General features: G+C 39.5%; 1 protein-coding gene across 1 annotated transcript in view; it reads left to right on the forward strand.

Moving 5' to 3' along the window:
* Positions 1–288: 288 nt before the first annotated feature.
* Positions 289–19,043, forward strand: part of CUL1 (cullin 1) — a 52,051-nt gene continuing 33,296 nt past the window's right edge. The window contains exons 1-2 of the mRNA XM_065628037.1: positions 289–345; positions 15,274–15,566. Of these exons, the coding sequence (XP_065484109.1) occupies positions 15,427–15,566 (140 nt within the window). The 5' untranslated portion in view covers positions 289–345; positions 15,274–15,426. The remainder of the gene's footprint in view (positions 346–15,273; positions 15,567–19,043) is intronic.

Here is a 19,043-nt window from a genome sequence, read left to right on the forward strand (position 1 = left end):
GGTCACCCCGCAGGTCTCTCGGCCCCGCCGGCGGTGCGGGCAGTGAGAGTGGCCGCGGCACTGCCGGCACTGCCGCCCCAGCCGCCTCCCTCGGCAGCGGCCCTCGCCCGGCTCCAGGGCAGAGGAGGGCGCGGGCAGTCAGCCCCCGGCCCGAGACCCACGCAGCTCCCCGCGGGCCATGGGGCCTCCCCGCGCCGCAGGCCGGAGCGGGGCGGGGCGGGCGGCGAGGGGCGGTGCCTCCGTGTTCTCCGGGCCGCGCTGGGGGGAGGTGGTGGCAGATCCGGGCCTGGCGGAGGCGGAAGGGGCGGGCGGACGCGGCCTGACTCTGCGGGACGCGCGATGCTGGTGAGTGCGGAGAGGCCGCGGCGTTGTGTCGCAGCGAGGCCGGGCCGGGCTGGGCCCGGGACGAGGCGGCTTCGCCGGGCCGAGGCCGCGCGGGCCTGGCGGAGAGGGGCCCGGCACTGAGTCATGCCGCGGGGAGAAGGAGCGGCCGGGCTCGGCCCGCCCGGCCTGCCCGCTCGCCTTTCTTCTCCCGGGCGCGCACCTGGCTCCGGAGCGAGGGAGGCGGCGGGTGTTGTCCGGTCCGCTCGCAGATGCGGGCCGAGGAGCCGTGGGCCAAGTCGGAGGGGAAGGCCGCTAACTGCGCACTCAAAATGCATCACCCCCGCTGGCCCACCCCGCCGGCTGCCCCAGACCCGCGAAACCTGCCCGCTGGCCGGCCGGGCTGCCCGCTCCTTCCCTCCTTCCCCGTGCCGGCCCGGCCCTCCCTTCCGCCTCCCTGCCCTTCCCCCGTGACCGCGGTCCCTGTATGGCCGAGGCCGCCTCGGTGGCTGCCCCTGCCCGTCCCTCCCTCCCCGCGGGCTTTTAGACCCCGGGCCCGTCCTCCCGCACTCCTGCTCTGCCCCTTCGGCCCCAGGACTTGCCACCCCAGCCATCCCAGGCCCTGCTCGCCCCAGGGCTCTGCTCTCTTCTCCCCATGAGCTTTTGCCCATAACCTCACTGAACACTGGTTTTTGAGTGTTCACCTGCCTTCTGTCCTCTGTGTCGCCTCCTTCCGTACTCTTATATGCCAGCCCAAAGCCCTAGTGACACTCAGGTCTGCCTAGGAGCTGTTGGGTTGTACCCAGAGAAATTCCCCCATGTCCCAGTACCATCGTGGTTGCTGGGAGATATTTCCCACAGCTCCTCCTTGTCACCTTCTCCAGGTTTCTTTCACTATCAAGGACTGTGTACCGGACTTCCCCTTGTTGCCCCCTGCTGTTGTGGCCTTACCAGAGAAGGTGCCCCCTGTAACCTTTTTATCTGTTTGTGCATTTATTGCCTCCATCCACTTGATTAGTCCTGTAGCATTTTTGTCATTGCAGATAATCACCCCATTTGTTTCTCAGTGACATTGGCATACATCCTCTTTGAAGAAGTGGTCAGATATTTCATAGGTACCAAGGTTTTTACTCCCGAGATGCAGTTCCAATATTGTGTATCGATGGTTAGGTGTCTGTGTTGCATTGACACTTTATGTCCATGCTGGTGACTCTACTATAAAGAACTCTTCCCTCTGCTTTGTGACTTCTCTTGTTTCTCAATATTTGTCACCCACCTTCTTATTTTGCATCTTTTGTTGCTTTGGTTCTTAAGATTGGTTACATTTCACAATTGTATCATCACCATGCATTTGAAATGCGATTGAAACACTGAATGTAGTTGTCCCATGGAGATGTGGAGAACATGCTTGATCTTGGGAGTATTTATATACCTGACTGTAGAATCCAGGTCCAGTGGCTAGCACTAACAGTTTCTTCTTTTCTCAGCCGAGTACACACAGGTCCTAGTAACTCGACAGTGGCACAAAGCGACTGAACTAGGCTTTTTATCTGAGTTATTCATCTGGAGGAGACTTTCCAGGGACCATGTAAAGAACAGTTTCTTAGCTTAGGCACCCAAATTATGCATATGCATCCCACTCCTTGGCTAACAAAACAGTTGTACTGGTTTAACGGAACAATTTTTCTTGCACCTTAGTCCTTTTTACACTGGTTTGAACTTTCTGTATAACTTGGGCCTGTCACTTTGATGGCATGAGAAAATTGCATTGCTTTAAATAATGGAAATTAATCTATGCTACATTGATGCACATCCTTATTTGGATACTGATTTGGGGGTGGCTTTTTTGAATTTAGCTTATTCTTAATGTTGGCTTAAAGTCTTACATTCTAGCTGTATTGTTATGAAAACAATACTGAGTGCTTGGAGAAAGTTATCTCAGATACTCAGCTTAAAAAGTGTTTTCTTACAGTTTGTGTTAAGATCTCTGAGTATTGCTTTTCATCTGTTGCATTTCTCAAGTAGTGCCTAATTTATTTCATCACAATTATTTCAGTAGGGCCCAGCTTAATGATGAGTCACATCCTGGGTGTCAGTGGTTGCGTGAATTGAGTACACCTGGAGTCTTCTCTGTTGGCATTGAAGTTGTGGTTCGTTGTTTGGTTTGGTTTTGTTTGATGTTGTGGTAGTTTTGGGGTTTTTTTGTTGTTGTTGTGGTGTTTTGGTTTGGTTTTTTTTTTTTTAATTCCTAGTGAATGAAACAGCTTTAAAGGGTCCCACTTTTACTTATACCACTCTCAAGATAAAAAATTTGTGTCATGAATGTGAAATGAGGGGGTTGTGCTAGCAAGAGGTTGTGTGTTACAGGTGGATACCAGTGTCATGTGTACTACACCTTTCAGCCAGGATTTTCTAACTTTGCAAAGGCAGAATCATATTAAAGTGTAAGGTGTCTGGATCAGTGCTGCTGTTGTTTTGTCCTGGCCATGCTATTGTACCTCCTGTGCTGTCCAGCATGGTCTGTCTGTGTCAGGAGAAAAACAGGGTAGGTGTCCCACTTGAATGGGCATGCTGGGAGGATGTGCACAGGCAGTCCCAGCAGCCTGCTGGTTGGTACAGTCTTCCTGCTGCACAAAGCCTGGAGGAAAGAAGAGTGTGGAAACCTTAGTCTTGGAAGCTTTTCATGTGCTTTAGGGATGCATGAACTTGCTTTAAACTGACTACGTATGTGCCAGCATTGTTTTTTGGCAAGAGTAAACTCATAAAAACCTTTACTGTATTTTTCTTCATGTACAAAAATGGTTGTTGCAACCAACAATTAGAAGCCTTGGTAAAAGCTGTCCTATATAGGGTGCAAACTTAAAGTACTAATTTTTTTTTAAAATTATTTGTTACAGAGACCATTGAGTTTCCCTGACTTGTTCAAGGAGAGTTTCAGTAAGGAAAAGGAAGGGGGAAAAAAAAAAGGTTGGAAAATTATAGAAAGCCGTTGAGCTTGTCTGCAAAAGTAACTTGCTATTTTATTACGAGAGTTGTACGTTTATCTGGGGAAGAATGACTACAGATTGATTATTGATGGTTCTACAACAATGCAGTTCAGATCTCTTACCAACATGGCTAAATGTCTTGGTAATGAAAGTTTCCTGAGCTAATGTGCCCTGCCGTAATGGTGTCACTTGTAGACTTTAACATAACTACAGAGATGGAATGTTGTCAGACTTAAACACTTGTTGCATTATCCAACATGAATAGTTATATGAGGTTTAATCAGGGAATGGTTGCAGTACAGCTGCTGGGAACAGCACTGTTTAGGAAATAATTCGTGCCCCAGTGGGTAATTTTACCAGAGTTTTCTTTTTACCCACAGCACCTCTGATGCCACAGCAGTGAACTGTGTCATGTTGCTACCTCACTTTTTCTTACAAATGATACAGGCCAAAATAAAATATTTCTTTGAAATAAACCAAACATTTATTACATTCCACTTTATTTAATGTAAGATTTTTCAAATCACTCTTTCTGTGAACCTTGAAAAAATGAATGAAGGCTACTGTGAAAATAGGAAAATATCAATTCCATTTTGCATTTCAGGAAACTGGTATAGAGTCATGTATAAATTTTTGCCAGAGTTAGGGTCTCTGTACTTTATCCTCAAGATTGCCCTTCCTTCTTTGCCAGCTGTATCCTGGACTTGTAAAAAGAAGCATGACCAGCAGGTTGGGGGAGATGATTCTTCCCCTCTATTTGGCTCTGGTGAGACCCCAGCTGGAGTACCGTGTCCAGCTCTGAGGCCCCCAGCACAAGACAGAACGTGGACCTGTTGGAGAGGGTCCAGAGGAGGGTCATGAAAATGGTCAGGGGTCTGAAACACCTTTCTTAAGAGGAAAGGCTGAGAGAGTTGGAGTTGTTCAGCCTGGAGACAAGAAGGCTCCAGGAGACCTTATTGAGACCTTTCAGATATATAATTTGGGCTTATAAGAAAGGTGGGGAGAGACTTTGTACCAGGGCCTGTGGTAACAATGGGTAATGGTTTTAAACTGAAAGAGGGTAGATTTAGATTAGATACAAGGAAGAAATTCTTCACTATGAGGGTAGTGAGGCTTTGGAACAGGCTGCCCAGAGAAGTTGTGGATGCCCCATCCCTGGAAGTGTTCATGGCCAGGTTGGATGGAGCTTTGAGCAACCTGATCTAGTTGAAGATGACCCTGCCCATGACAGGGGGGTTGGAACCAGGTGATCTTTAAAGGGCCATTCCAACCCAAACCATTCTATGGTTCTTTGATTGTTGAATAAACAGTATAACTAAGATGTGATGTTCTTCCAAAAACTCATTAAAAATGTCATCTCCTTTTCTTCCCCTTTTGATTATTCTGTTTTTTGAGTCAGCAGGTTTCACTGTCGTGACTTGGTCTAGCTGATATGAAGCAATATTTGACAATAGTACGAAGAATAAAGGCTCATTTTTTTTTTTTTGTGGTCTTTGTAGTTATGCACTAGATTTGGATATCGGTTCAATAGGGTTGATTTCTGTTTTTCTTTAAATTAGAAGTACCTAAAGGTGATATAAAATGTTCCTTGTCTTTCGGTTTTATTAGATTTGCTCTAGTTAATGTTACTATATGTTTCGAACTTGGTGTTACTGTGAAGGAGAAGTGGAGACTTTATTCACACATAGCATGGTGAGGTTCATGACTGAAAGTTTTCATAGTGTGGGCTGCTGCTCTGCTCTGGTTGTGCACTGATCTTTTGAAGACACGGATATGGTTCATATCTCCTATTTTCATGGAGATACTAGTGGTTTTGCTACTGGGATCCAGATGTATTTGATTCATTAATATAGAAGGTAGACAAAAGTTTAATTTTTAAAATTCAAAGCAGGAAGCTCCAAGAATTTGGATTATTAGGAATGCACTTTCAGCCATAGCTGAACTCAGAAAATACTTGTGTTTTTAATTTGCATCTGATGTAACTTGGCTTTTTGTTGTTCTGTGTGTTAAAGATTGGACAATATTTTAATATGGATTAGAGTTCAGAAGTAAAGCTGTTGGTGTGACCTTAGTTCACCCTGTTTTGCTTTGTAATTTAAACTTAATTTCGTATGTAAATTTGGAAGCTCCTCTAATCTCGCAGTAGTGGAGATTGTCATCGGGCCATTTTATCTAAAGTTTGGAGGACTGAACTGAGAGGTAAAAAGGAGGTTATAGGAAACAGTTCTTGTTTCGTTAGCTGCTAGACTTGCTGTCTTGCTTTTCATGGTAATAATGTCATGGGCAAATATTCTGCTTGCCTCTGGGTAGCCACAGGAAAAACTTTTCACAATTGAAAATTCTTTTTAAAAGCTTTTGCATTTTCTTAAGAAAACAGACTCTTCTCTTACTGTGCTTTTTTTCAGACATACCTTTGGAAAGGTTTTGTATCTCTGAAAGTCTGTCTTTGCTAGAGTGCCATCACTAATAGGAGTATTATAAAATAAAAATGTATATGCTTAAGTAAATTAAATGGATTTTGTTAGATTCTAATGTAGACTTGCTTTAAAAACTAGTGATGTAAGCTAATTCAACTAGAAGGAGGATTTAAGTGTGGCTGTTAGGGGTGTGTATCAATTTTAACTGTTACAAAATTATTTTTAACTATTTCACTTCCCTACCCAGCTTGCCAGTTACAGTCAGTAGAGGTCAAAACTGATGATAATTTCTGAAATTTATACTGAATTTATGTGGAACTAACTTTTGTGAGGCGGAAATTCTTTGCTATGAATTAGGGCTGTTACAGTTCAAATTTCATAGTTGAATCAGAAAAATCATGTATTAATCCCTTTCTAGACTTTAATGAAAATTATTTTTTTTTCTTGCTGGCTGTGGAAGTGAGAAAGTGCGCCTTGTCAATATTTCGACATCTGGAATGTAACATATAGGAGCTCTACTGTTTATTGCTGACAGTGTTTGCAGCACTATATGGTAGTAGGAATCTAGATTGCTAGCAGATGGATCTGTGCACTTAATGTAGACCTGATTAAAAAAAAAAAAAAATAGATGGAGGGGCAGCTTCTGCAAGGTAGCGGTTTTGCCACACGCAGGAAATGAATGCAACTGCAACAGTCCTTGGTGTGTAGACTTTTTACTACATGATAGTTGCAATCCTCATTGCTTCTGAATGAAACATTAGCATGAAGGTGAATGTAGGAGGAAGCTCCTCCGTATTTAAGCCGTGCTATTGTGGTATGTCTGACATTTTCGGATGTTTAAATTATTTGCAAGATGAATCAGTGTGACCATTACCTTTATTTATAAATTGAAGTGGCAAACTGCATTGCCTTGATCAGTTGAGCTCTTGCAAAAGTTACAAGATGGAAGATGCTGTAAAATTAGCAAGCTGCTGGGAAGAGGTTCCAGCCAGAATTGTTTTACGCTTGTTAACATTAGTGCTTTTTAAAGTTACTGATAGGAATGACCACCTTCCAAGAGCATGGGAAAACTTTGTATGGAAGCATTATTACAGGTGAAAATTCCTGTTTGTCTAACAGGTCAGTATGACAGTGTATGTTCTGGTGCACTAAATGCTGTTATAATGGAGGGAAACTTGTGTTGGAGTTCAGAGGCTTGCCCTGCAGGTTCTGGCAGAGATCATGCTGTGTCTGGACTGTAAGACCGTACTAAGACTTTCTTTGTGGAGATCAGTAGGATCACAGTGGTTTAGCTTATTAAATTGGTTTTAGTTAAAGTTTTGATGGCTGTAGGAGCTTTTAGGAAAGCAGTTGTGTGTAGGAATTGTCCTTGCAGGATCACTAACGTCTCTAAACTGATATTTCAGAGTTTCCAGAATCTTCTGTGTTAGTTCTTGCGTTTGTCATCCCTCATTTTCCTTTTCTGCATCTTCCTGGCTAATTCAAGAAATCCATCTTCATGTCTGCTGTCCTTCAAGTCTTACGTGTATTTGGTGTTGGGGTGTTTTTTTTGTTGTGTGGTGTGTGGTTGGTTTTTTGTTGTTTTTTTTTTAAATGCAGGTTATATATATGAATTAAGTCAGAGAGAGTGGAAATACTCAAGACCCTTTGTCTTGTGTAAACCTTACTCCCTCCTCTTCAGTGCCCTTGCCCTTGTTATCTTGACTTGATTCTCTCTGCACACAGTGTTGCACTTTTCCTAGTCTGCTGACTTCCTAAGAGCTGAGCATAATCAGTGTTTTAAGAAGCTGTGAAGCTTATCACCACAGGCTCAGTTAAAAAACACTGTAGGGTCCGCATCCTGTTTGTAGCACAGGAAAACCTGAGACCTCAAGTTAGAAAGGACATGTTCAGTTTAGGAGTAGTCTAAAAACTTTGTAAATGAGGATTACTTGAACAGCAAAAAAAGTGAACTCTCTTAAAGATGGCCAAAGAAAACCCCAGTGTTAAGGATATAGTCCTTAAATTATTTGCAAAGTTGGTGATGATGCAGTAAGACTACCATGAAACTTTTCTTGGAGGCAGGATTGTTAATACCGACCAAAGTTTACTTCAGCTGCTAGTGCAGAAGGGAGAATTTGCTTGTATAGATACATCAGCAAACCTTGTCTAGTCTAGACCTAGCCTCTGCTTATTAGGCGGCAAATATATATTTTTGTTTGTTTGTTTTATATTAGCTGTTGCATTCCTGCAATTTGAAAATAAAGATGTGTCTTTCTAGCTGTGAAGAACACATCCAGGCTTTTATTTTTATCAGTGAGCAACTGTGTCACTCGCTCATGAAGTAACATAGGGATGTGTTCCCTGTAGCACTTTAGATATCATTGATCAGAGCTGTAAAATACAGAGGAAGGGATGTGGGAAGAACAGTGAAGCCCTGAATGAAGACACTGTCAGGGAGGTAAAATAGCAACTGCTCAAAACACCAAAATTACACAGCTTGTTATTAAACTGCTGGCAAATTGAGCCTGCTTGCTTCTACTCTAAAATACTTTAAAAAATGCTGCACAGAATACTTTTATCACCCAAAGACCACTTTTGAGAGGGAGGAGTGTATGCATATATGCATCTGCCTTTTTCTCATAATGAGACAAACTGAATTTAACTCTCTTGAAAATAAGATGAAATAAAGCTTTTTACACTATGTGTAACTCTGTATTTTGTAATAATACAGAGGAACTGAACATTGTAATTTGCATAATTTGTCTCTTAGATATCTTTGATATTGAAAAGGGAGAAAAGATTCTAATATTTATCCTCTGGTACTGATATGATTTCTAGAATAACATTTTCTTATAGTAGTTGTGGTTTAATTTTTCTGGGGCACAGTGGAAATCTCTGCTATTGACAGATTCTTCAGATTTTGATTAGTTACACATTTTTAGCATGTAAAGTGCTAAGGACATTATGCTTTCTCCTAGTCTTGCTTTAAGGATTGGGTCCCTTTACATGCATAAACTGTCTGCCTAGTTTATAGTCTGTATATTTAGTGACCTAAATTACTTCTGGACAGAAGTGTCAGTGCTACAAAATGTTGCATGCAGGACCATGGCTCAACTAAGCTATATAACAGTTACAGTTTTGAGCTCATAATGGTAACCACAGCTGTAGTCAAACACAATATAATTAATTCATAGGTACATGGATATTAAAAAAGGGTCTTTGAAATAATAAATTGTGAGTGCACGTGATCATAGAGACAAAATAGAATTACTTCTCTTGTCTCCTGCTCCATCAAATATTTATATGTGCTAGAGTGGAGGTTGTGTCTTTCAGGATTCAAGAGACATTTTTTAACCTGGAAAAAACTTCCGAAGAAATAGCCTGTAAGTTGTAAAGGCAAAGAAGTAAAAGGCGAAAACCAAGAGAATTTTTAAGTGTCTCCCCACCCTGCCCTAGTGTTTATATTGGATTAATCCTGCAGGTTGTATTTTATAGGCTAACTAGCAGAGGAGGCAGGTATATTGTTCTCAGCTCTGTACTTTGCATTTACATGCCTTTTCAAAAGGTGAGTGTGCGTGACTTCAAGAGAAATCTTAAGCCTGATTTGTAGGATGGATTGTTTGCAATGTCCTGTCTGCGAAACTGTCCATGTTTGGTAAGAGAGGATATGTGAATTATAAATTGACTTCTTTGGTTACGAGAGGGGTTTGGTTATTTTTTTGGTATGTTTTGTATCAAGCCTAGCACTGAAATCAATAGATGTGCCTTTGAAGGCTTATTGTAAGGCAAAAACTTGCCAAATACTTGGATATGGTGATACTTTAGGGTCACTTCAACTATAGCAATCTTGAAATTTATGTGAGCTACAGTATAAACCAGCATCCCATACCTTAAATTGTTTTTAAAATAGTATAAGAACAAGCAAACAGCTTGTGTTAGAAGAAAGGTAGTGTTTCATGTGCTTATTTGAATTTTTGAAAATACTTCTTGTGTGCTTGTGTTGTATGGCATTGGTTCAATCAGTATTGCATATCTTGGGTAAATAACCTTAATAGTTGCCTTGGGTCAGTGTGGAGGTAGCAGAGACTTTGAGGAAGTAAAACTGATTGGGAACCTTTCTGAGTGTTGCTCCTGGAATACAAGAGCATATTTTGAATTTCTGGATCAGGCTTGCTAAAATACAGCAACAGGAGAGAAGAATAAAGTAAGTTAGAGGAATCAAGCTGGAAAAATGGAGAAGAAAGAGTTAGGCAAGAGGAATTTTTAAGTGTGTGGCTGTATTAAACTTACTACTTTTTCATATCTTTTGAAGCCAAAGATTAAATGTTTGTTATGCTTTATCCTTTTAGCACAGAGGGCTGATAATTTGCTTGTAGTGACCAGTTAAGTGAACATGGTCACTGCACCAATTTTTACAAAAGATGTCAAACTGCAGCCAGTATCCAAATGAACTTGTACTGTGTTTTCGTTACTAGGAAACTTGCGTTCAGTTTTAGAAAAGGGATTTGAGGCAGAGTACAGAGGTGAAATTCTGACTTTTAATACACACTTGTAGACTTTGGAAACCTCGTAACACTAAAGGTCTTTGAACTTACTTTTAATGACATTCATTCCACCATAGCTTATTAGTGAAACGTGTTTGGTTTTAGTGTGATTAAATGTGGTCACCTTGGCTTACGCTATTAGGCGTGGCAAGAATGTTCTCCTTATGTTTTAAACTAGACAAGGGGTAAAATACTTGGAAATGACTCAGTCTAGGTCCTGTGCCTCTCTACTCTGTCTTTAAAAAGAAAAATGCTATCTGGACTCTTGAGTCAGCTGGAAAACCTGGCTCTGGAGCTGTAAGTTTTTACTGGGCCAAGAAGCTGACAACTTCAAATTCTATCTAGTTATTGAAGTAAGCCATCTTGAAATCTGTAGTTCAGAAATAAGTGGTTGTGGAAGAAATACAGGTGATGCTAAGGCTTTGAGCTGTAAGGCTGAAAGTTATGGTGTATTAGAACATAAAAATGAGGTAGTGTTTCCAGCAGATAGCTTGAGATGCTGCAAATCTGGTGGGTTTTATGATGTTTTTAGATAAAAATGGAGTTAACTTTCAGATTTTTCTTGTAGGCCTCATTCAGCATACACGTTGTTTTCCTCAGATGGGATATCTAAAGGAAATACCATTGGTTATTAGATAAAAGTAAAAAAAACCCCAGTGTTTTCCAATGTGATGTGTTTCCTTGCATATGAGGTATGTCTTGTTCTGTCTTCCCCAGTGATGAAAAGGAGGGACTAGCATGTCCCTCTGTCATTCAAGGTTGTTATTCTAAAGTTTTGGCAGAAATGTTACCTCCTTTTGACAACTGGCATGGGCAGAAATGACAGTTTTGCTTGACAGTGGTTTTTACTGCAGTGCCTGAATGCAAGGTTGAAAGACAGGATGGCATTGAACATTGGCATGCTGCTTCAAATTGTGTATATATCAGCTGGAAACTGCAGGGGTAATTTTTTTCATGTTAATATACCTAGTTCTGAAGATATAATGAAATCTGGGTTCTCTGGTCCAGAGCTACAGAGCAGGTGTTGCAACTTGGGCAGGTGGTCCTGTCCATGAAGCAGGTCACCAGTGAGTTTGATCTGTTTGGCCAAGAAACCACAGCGATGGTCAGTTTGAAGCTGGCTTGTGCATAGTCCTGCCAACAGCACTTGGGAAGGTGAGAGATCTCACTGACGTAAAGGTTGTGACTTAATGTCGAGGTTTTAATTCACCTGTAGCAATTCACAGTTCTTGGGAGGCCACCTTGCTCTTGGCAAGCCCCAGCACTGAGAAACAGTAAACTTCTAAACTTGCTTTTCTCCCTCTTTATAAGTTTAGCAAGTGGGAGCCTGGGTAGAGAGATGCAGTGTAACTACTGTGGACCAGATTTGACCTTCCAGAATTGTTTGCCTAGAAGAGGTTTTCTGTGTGTGAATGACAAAAATAAAGCTGAAAATTACACTTACACTTTTCACATGAAATAGAATTTAATATTGTCACTGGATGTTTGTGTATAGTAACAACTGTGCTGAGTAACAAAGCCTTGTTTTACCCCCTCCATACATGTAACAACATAGCTTAGTTTAACCGCTAAGTAAAAATTATTGCTTTCATAAATACGCTTTTTTAGTTAAAGTATTCTTATGTAGTGAAACTTTACTTCTGTTAAGGTAATATGTTAATAATTACATTTCTGTTTTTCTGCACATAAATCTGAAAAAAAAGTAGTAGTTTATAGCATTATTCATCTATTGCTTTATTTCCCAGCTATGTTAACTAATAACTAACTGGGTGAAGTAAATTATTTGAGTCTAATATGTTAGTATTGTCATGCTATCATTCTATATTAATGTCTTTAATTGCAAAATTCAAATTGGAAACCAGCCAAGGGATAGTGAGGTAGTGTTGTCAAATGCAGTGGAATCTATTACTTATAAAGCAAAGATATTTCTATGTAGTGGACTGCATGAGAAAATAAAAATTAAATTTAAGTTCTTTCTCATGGCATTGTTTTTATTTGCTACATCCTGATTTAAATGTAGAGGGTTACTTTAGGGGAAGGGGTGGCAAAATTAGTGCAATGTGAAGAAGGAAGACCTTGAGTTTAAAAGATTCTGGATAGAGGTAATACTTATAGATGCACCAAGGTACATAAAAACTAGGAGATGCTTAATTAGATAAATACGTTAAATATTTTCATCATCATAGAGGGATAAACTCCGCATCCACTGGGTAGCCGGCAACGTCAAGCTTGTAATGGAAGGGTTGCTGCATCTTACTGGCACCTGGAGAGATGTCTGAGTAAGAGCCCTGGCTGTCACTCCTTTCTGTGGGCTGCCTGGGAAGGGACCTTGATCCAGTTGTGAATTATTGTAAGGGTTGTTATGTTTTCTGCTAGCTAGCTGGAGGGGTTGGCCTTTCGTTATGCAGCACTGCAGTATTTTGTATTAGTTAGACCAAAACATTTTTACTAGAATGTGCTCTAATTCTAGGCTGCTTGCTTTTTGCAGATTATTAAGAGTAATGGTCAGTTACTTCTTACAGATACTGCAGTTGTAGTAGAGTTGTAGGTTCCCAACCGTGTCTTCTCTTGCTTATGTGGAGAGTTCAAATAGTATCCAATTTAAGGAACCAGAAAGTTTCTTCTCTCCTGGATTGTAGACATCAAATTTATTTTCTTGCTTTGTATTACAATACTGACTTTGGATCATACTCCAAGACTGTGGGTGTGTAACATGCACGAAGTGTTTCCTTCAGTAGGGGCGATTGGCCATTTGTGAAATTTTGTTCTTTCGGGCTTTCATTGGTCAGTTGTGGAAGTCTGTCATCATTAGTACTACAGTGGGTTCAATTTCTAGAAATTAAAGAAGTGAAATAAAAACCAGGTATAGCCTGTATTAGACTTCAGCATGATGATGTATTATTACCATGTGTCTTTAACCAGTTTGCTGTAATTATAGAAACAGAATGGCAAGGATAAATTTTAAGTGTATGTTTTGTAAGATATATATTGATTTAGTTCTTGTTTTTCCACCTAATCTTCTAAGTAATTGTTGCTCATGTAAATAGAAAAATTAACTACAGAAGCAGTTTATGTCTGATTGAAATGAGACAGTACTTGTTGCTCAGACTGACATAATGAAAATACTTCTCAGTGTTTTCTTCTTAGAGCTTGAGATTTAAATGCTTACAGGTGATGGACAGTAAAGGACTGTGAGGAGTGGTAACTTCTGTGTTACTGTGGTAAGACAGGTTCACTAACTAAGATTGAAGAAATGTCTTGATCTTGGTCCTTTTAGGGTCAAGGAGATAAGGCAGGAGAGAAGTCCTAGAAATAACTTGGGCAGGGAAGGGTCAGGAAGGGTATAACAAAATGCTTAACTGTTTAAAACAGTGTGAGATCTGGAGGGGAATATCTAGCAACTTGGAGGTGGCTGTGACAAAGAACCTATGACATACTGTAGATCCTGAAGGAATAGCTTTATTTTCTGCTGCTCAAAGGCCAAAACCAAAAAATAGGATTTATCAGGTCTTAGCCTATACTATCCTTGAAATTATGGAAGGGTTCATATAAGCCTTGGCCGGCAGTCTCCATTACAGGACAAGTTTATCTCAAAGCTGTATTCTTCTTACCTATAGAAGCATGGCAAAAAGTCATTATGTGTTTCATTGTGTTTTGAGTATTTCAGTGAATGGGCTCTAGGGTACAGAATGGTTTAGGCTGGAAGGGACCTTTAACAATCATGTAGTCCGTGGGCAGCAACATATTTCACTAGATTGGGTTGGTCAAAGCCCCATCCAACCTGGCCTTGAACATTTGCAATGATGGGGCATCAACAACTTCTCTGGTCAGCCTGTTCCAGTGTCTCACCATGCTCATTGTACAAAAACAAACAAACAAACCCCCTTATATTTAGTCTAAGTCTACCCTTTTCCAATTTAAAACCATTGACCCATGTCCTGTCACTACAGTCCCTGATAAAAAGTCTTTATCCATCTTTCTTATAAGCCCCCTTTATATATTGAACAACTGCAGTAAAAGCTGGGCCTGACTTATTACAGCTCTGTTATTTGTGGGTTAATTTTTTAAAATCGTGTTACTTCCTTTGTCATTTTCAGATATCTTCTTAGTTTTGTTACTGCAGTGGATGTGGCACGTTAAAATTGCAAGATATTTTAGGGACTCGTGTAAAAAATGAATCCTCTCTGCTTGACAATTCTCTGTAGTCCTTTCCAGGTGACTGTTTTCCTACTCTGTCAAATCATGAGGCTAATGAATGATAATCATCTTTTCACTACTTCCCAAATTTTGTGTGCTTAAAACACTCAGTGGTGCATTTTTTTAGTTTCTTATTCTTTCATGTACCATTCATGCAATCTTTATTTTGTGCATGCCATTAGTTGTTCTTTCTTCCCACGGTTATTGTGTGCATATTCTCCTGCTGGTTTGATAACACTGATGGAAGTGGTGTTCATTTACTTAGCAAAGAAATTAACGTAAGCATGCATTTACTGGGTAGAAAAATCCTCAGCTCCCGAAATACCTTGGGCTTTCACGTTACCCGTAATAGACTCTCAAGTCTGGAAGAGTTATAACCAAATAAAATTAGTTATTTTTAATATCTTCTGATTCATCTTGGGTATCCATCCAGATACTTGTTAAATAAGGAGTTACCACAGAACCTTGAGTTGTTTGGCAATACTGGAGTTTTACTGTAGGATAGGCAGGAAACTCTTCTTAGTAGGATGGCATCTGCTGCTTGGAAAGATTTTTACTGTTAAATTTTCTTATTAACATTGATGTTTTCTTGTCCGCATCACTGACCTGCAGGCTTTGAACAGATCTGGGCACTAACAGTCACATTTTGTAGTGGATTGCTGAATTGCAAAATTATGTTCTTTGGTTCTTGTATGTCATATCTCATAATGGATTTCTCATTTGTACAAATGAAAATACTTCAGTGAAAGAATTACTTTTGTATTTTTCTCTAGTATGAATAAGTTTGGACTGTCATAATGTGTATATTTTCTTTTTATTTTGCAGATTATCTTCCTGGGAAACATCACTCTTTGTATGTAAAGAATATCTCACTGAGTTGCTGCAGCTGAGTTTAGAATGCTACTTGACTTGTGATTCTGATGGAGGAATAACCAGATCTTGGGCTGCTGCACTGGAAAACTTTACAGGAAATACAACATGTCATCAAATAGGAGTCAGAACCCGCACGGACTTAAACAGATTGGTCTTGACCAGATATGGGACGACCTAAGAGCTGGAATTCAACAAGTTTACACCAGACAAAGTATGGCAAAATCCAGATACATGGAACTCTACACGTATCCTAATGTCTAAGTCAGATAGTACTTTAACTGTTAGTAGATTAGAGAGAGCTTTTTTACTTTTCTAAATTCAGAATTGCTTCATAACTGTTTGACTTACTGGCTTTTAAGAATATGTTTTATTTTGAAGGTTAGCCTTTTCTGTTTAATCTTAACTGGCAAATAAGCAGGAGCAGCCTGTTGTCTGGAAAACTGTCATCATAATTATGGCTACTTGTGAATTTCAGGTTTGATTACTATTGTCTTTGGCAGAGCATATGTTTAAAGTGATGTTATTAATAGGTCTAATTTTGAGTCCACAATATACCAAAAGAAAATGGAAATTCTTTTTCCTTTATATGTTAGTCTCTGGCGTTATGCTGCATATCTTATTGGTAATAATGTTGGTTACCTGGAAAATTTTTGTCTTGTCAGCCTTGGAGCAGTACTTTACTCTTGAGTTGGTTTTATAATTTTCCAGCTGAAGTGAGAATGCACCCGATGGATTTCTCTTTAATTCCTAGCTTACATCAGAGAGTTACTGAAATTTTCCAGCATCTCCCCATTCTGAGAGTTGTTATAAGATGCTAAAAGGGTGTTGTATTCGTCCTTGTACGTGTGTGCTGAAGTACTGTTTGGAATATTGTAGGAAACCTGTTTCTGTCAGGTAGTGTGTAAGGATTTTTTTTTTTTAATAACTAATTTGAAAGAGACGTGCTTTTTGCTGCATTATAACTTCAGTGTTTGACTTCAGGACTTTGAAAAGTGAGAAACCCTTCTTTTATGTGCCACCTATAAAGTGGCATGTAAATAGATATGATGAGGAGCCACCTCTGTTTTGCATCTATAGTTCTGTGTTCACTCTTGGAACCTTGTATTGTGCAGTAGAGTAAGCCCTGCAGACATGTGATAAAAGAAATGAATTAATACATTTCCTATCTAACTTCAAGTAGTTCCAAGGGTGTTTTTTTATTAAAAAGTTAATGTTCTGATACATAAATTAACATCTAAAGCTGTTGTTGGTGCTGATTTGGAATTGGAGATGAAATTTTAGTTTGTGTGAATTTTTTTGAAAGGACATAGAGGAGCTCGAAGGCTATAAAACAATTAATTCTGTAGTTCTCTAAACTTTCGAAGGAAATAGAAGAGTTTGACTCTGTGATTACATGTACAGAAAGCAATGTGTAATCTTACCTGTGGTTGCAGAATCCATTCTGCTTGAGAGTGTGGGAAAAACCCTGAACAGTCTGCTGAGTGTTTCTAGATTACTTCTTTAGTAGTAATGGGAAGGTGAAATAACATTTGATTTTAGGGTCAGAACTTCTCCTAAGACTTAAAATGACTGATTTCTCACAGTGCTAGATTCAGTATTGTTCTTGGTTGAATGAAACAAGTCTGCAGAGCTGAATGTCTGATGGAAATCTGATGTGTAGTAGAACCTCTGAGAGTTAGTTTGGTTTTTTTTCTGATTGCCTTTAATATATTCCTGTTTGTGGGTTCTATCAAGCAGGGCAGCTGAAGACTAAATACTACTTACAGTGGTAATGTTAAAACGTGGTTTTTTTCTTCTCCTTCTCTTGTTCTCAAATATTCTTGGGCTGAAGCTCTAAAAGGGATATGTCTAGTAACTACTCATTTCATCTTAGTTACTGCTTCAAGGAATTGTTTGGTCAAAACCAAGTATCAAGAAACTTTCCTGCACTATATGGAACTAGTGTAATTTTTCACAGTGGCTTACACAAAAAGCTGAATAACTTTCTGAAATTCATATTTTCTTCATCCAAGCACACATCAACTTCTAAATTTCCAGATTTGATTGGTGAATGGAAAGTGATAGGCTTTAATTTTGTTTGTGTGTACTTTTTCTTTGTCAAAATGACTCTTTTGGGCATAAAATCATGCTTTCACTGTCTTGATTTACAAAACATAATCTGAGAAGCATTTTTAAGGAAACTTTTTAGATAGTGTAGTTAATTTATGCCCATAAGGAACAGAGGAACATTTTGTCCAGTTTTAATATTTAAAGAAAATACAATTGAGAAAAATAAGACTCCAAGTACCATTAATTTATAACAAATATATTTTTAATCTACATTGAGATCTTAAATTTTTTTTCCATTGATAAAAAGAAGAGTATACAGTACTGTGGCAGGTGTGCTTGTTTTACTAAAAAGTGCATCTGCAATGTCCAAATTGGCTTTCAAAGTCCTTCTGATCATACTGTTGATTTCAACTGTTCCTGTAATACATCAGAGTAGTTATGTTTGGCATAATTATCATATAGCTCTTATTTGAATCTTTGAAGTAAAGTGGCTGAATTTACTATAACTTAAAATTTGTTCAAGTCTTACATCCCTAAATTAGATTCTACAGCTATTTCTGTTATTGTTCCGTATTAGCCACAGTAACTATTTTCAAAAGTAATTGCTTTAAGTATTTTTAAGTAAGTTTGGATGAAAGTTAGGTTGTTCTGTAACATTAATTATTTTGTGAAAAATCTCTTCCTTATTTCTAAATTTGCTTATTGTCATTCAATTTTATTATTTTAACAAGATAGTAGTTACATATTATCTATCAGACTGAATATAAATAATTGTACATCACAAGAGGTTACTGTAATCTGTTTTTTATAAGATGGTTTTTGGTTTGCGTGGTGTGGTGTGTTGTGGTTTTTTTTCCTCAGTTATTAGCAAGTGGTAAAGGAAATATTGTGTAAAACGTTAAATAATGAAGTGTAGTATGCTTACATTTTAGAATGCCAGGTGACTTGGTTAATCTGTCCATAAATATGTTTAACAGTTATTTGCCTGTGGATAGCTTCAGCACCAGTAGTACATGTTCCCCAAGCAACATCATGAAGCTCTTCTCTTGGCATCCATTTGCCCAAGGTCTTTTGTAGTTCCTTCTATTGCAAACCTTATGCCAGTGGCTTTCACTGAAGTTCCTGTATTTTAGTAGGATTTTAGATCAGCAGGTGTACATTAAAAATGTGAGAATCTTTTGGGTTTTGATCACATGAATCTGTTATCAGGCAGCTGGTATGTTGGGTTGTTTGGTTTTTGGTGGTTTTTTTTGTGGTTGTGGCTTTTAGGGGGGGGGGGGGGGGGGTGTTGTTGTTTGTTGTTGGTGTTTTTTGTTTGTTTTGTTGTTGTTGTGTGTGTGTTCCCCCTCCCCCCCCCCCCCCTTCTGGACAGGTAAGTATGCTGTTTCAGTACAGAAGAGAGACAGGGGTGTTAGGGTATGCACTTCTTAAACATCAGAAACTGTTCCACTTTCTCTTGAGATTCTCTCACTTTAAGTCATCCTTTCACTTTAATGCCAAATTGTGTAAGGTCACTCTAGATAAATCAAAGCAGTCTCTGCTGTCCTGCTAGTATTAATCCTGCTTATATTAAATATGATATTTTGTAGTCTTTCTCATGTATCAGTTGATGCTGATGTGGAATATGAAGGTAGAAGTAATTGTCTTTGTGTGTTTGAAGTGTACAGAATACA

Source organism: Caloenas nicobarica, chromosome 2 (genome assembly GCF_036013445.1).
Source record: "Caloenas nicobarica isolate bCalNic1 chromosome 2, bCalNic1.hap1, whole genome shotgun sequence".
Classification (NCBI taxonomy): Eukaryota; Metazoa; Chordata; class Aves; order Columbiformes; family Columbidae; genus Caloenas; species Caloenas nicobarica.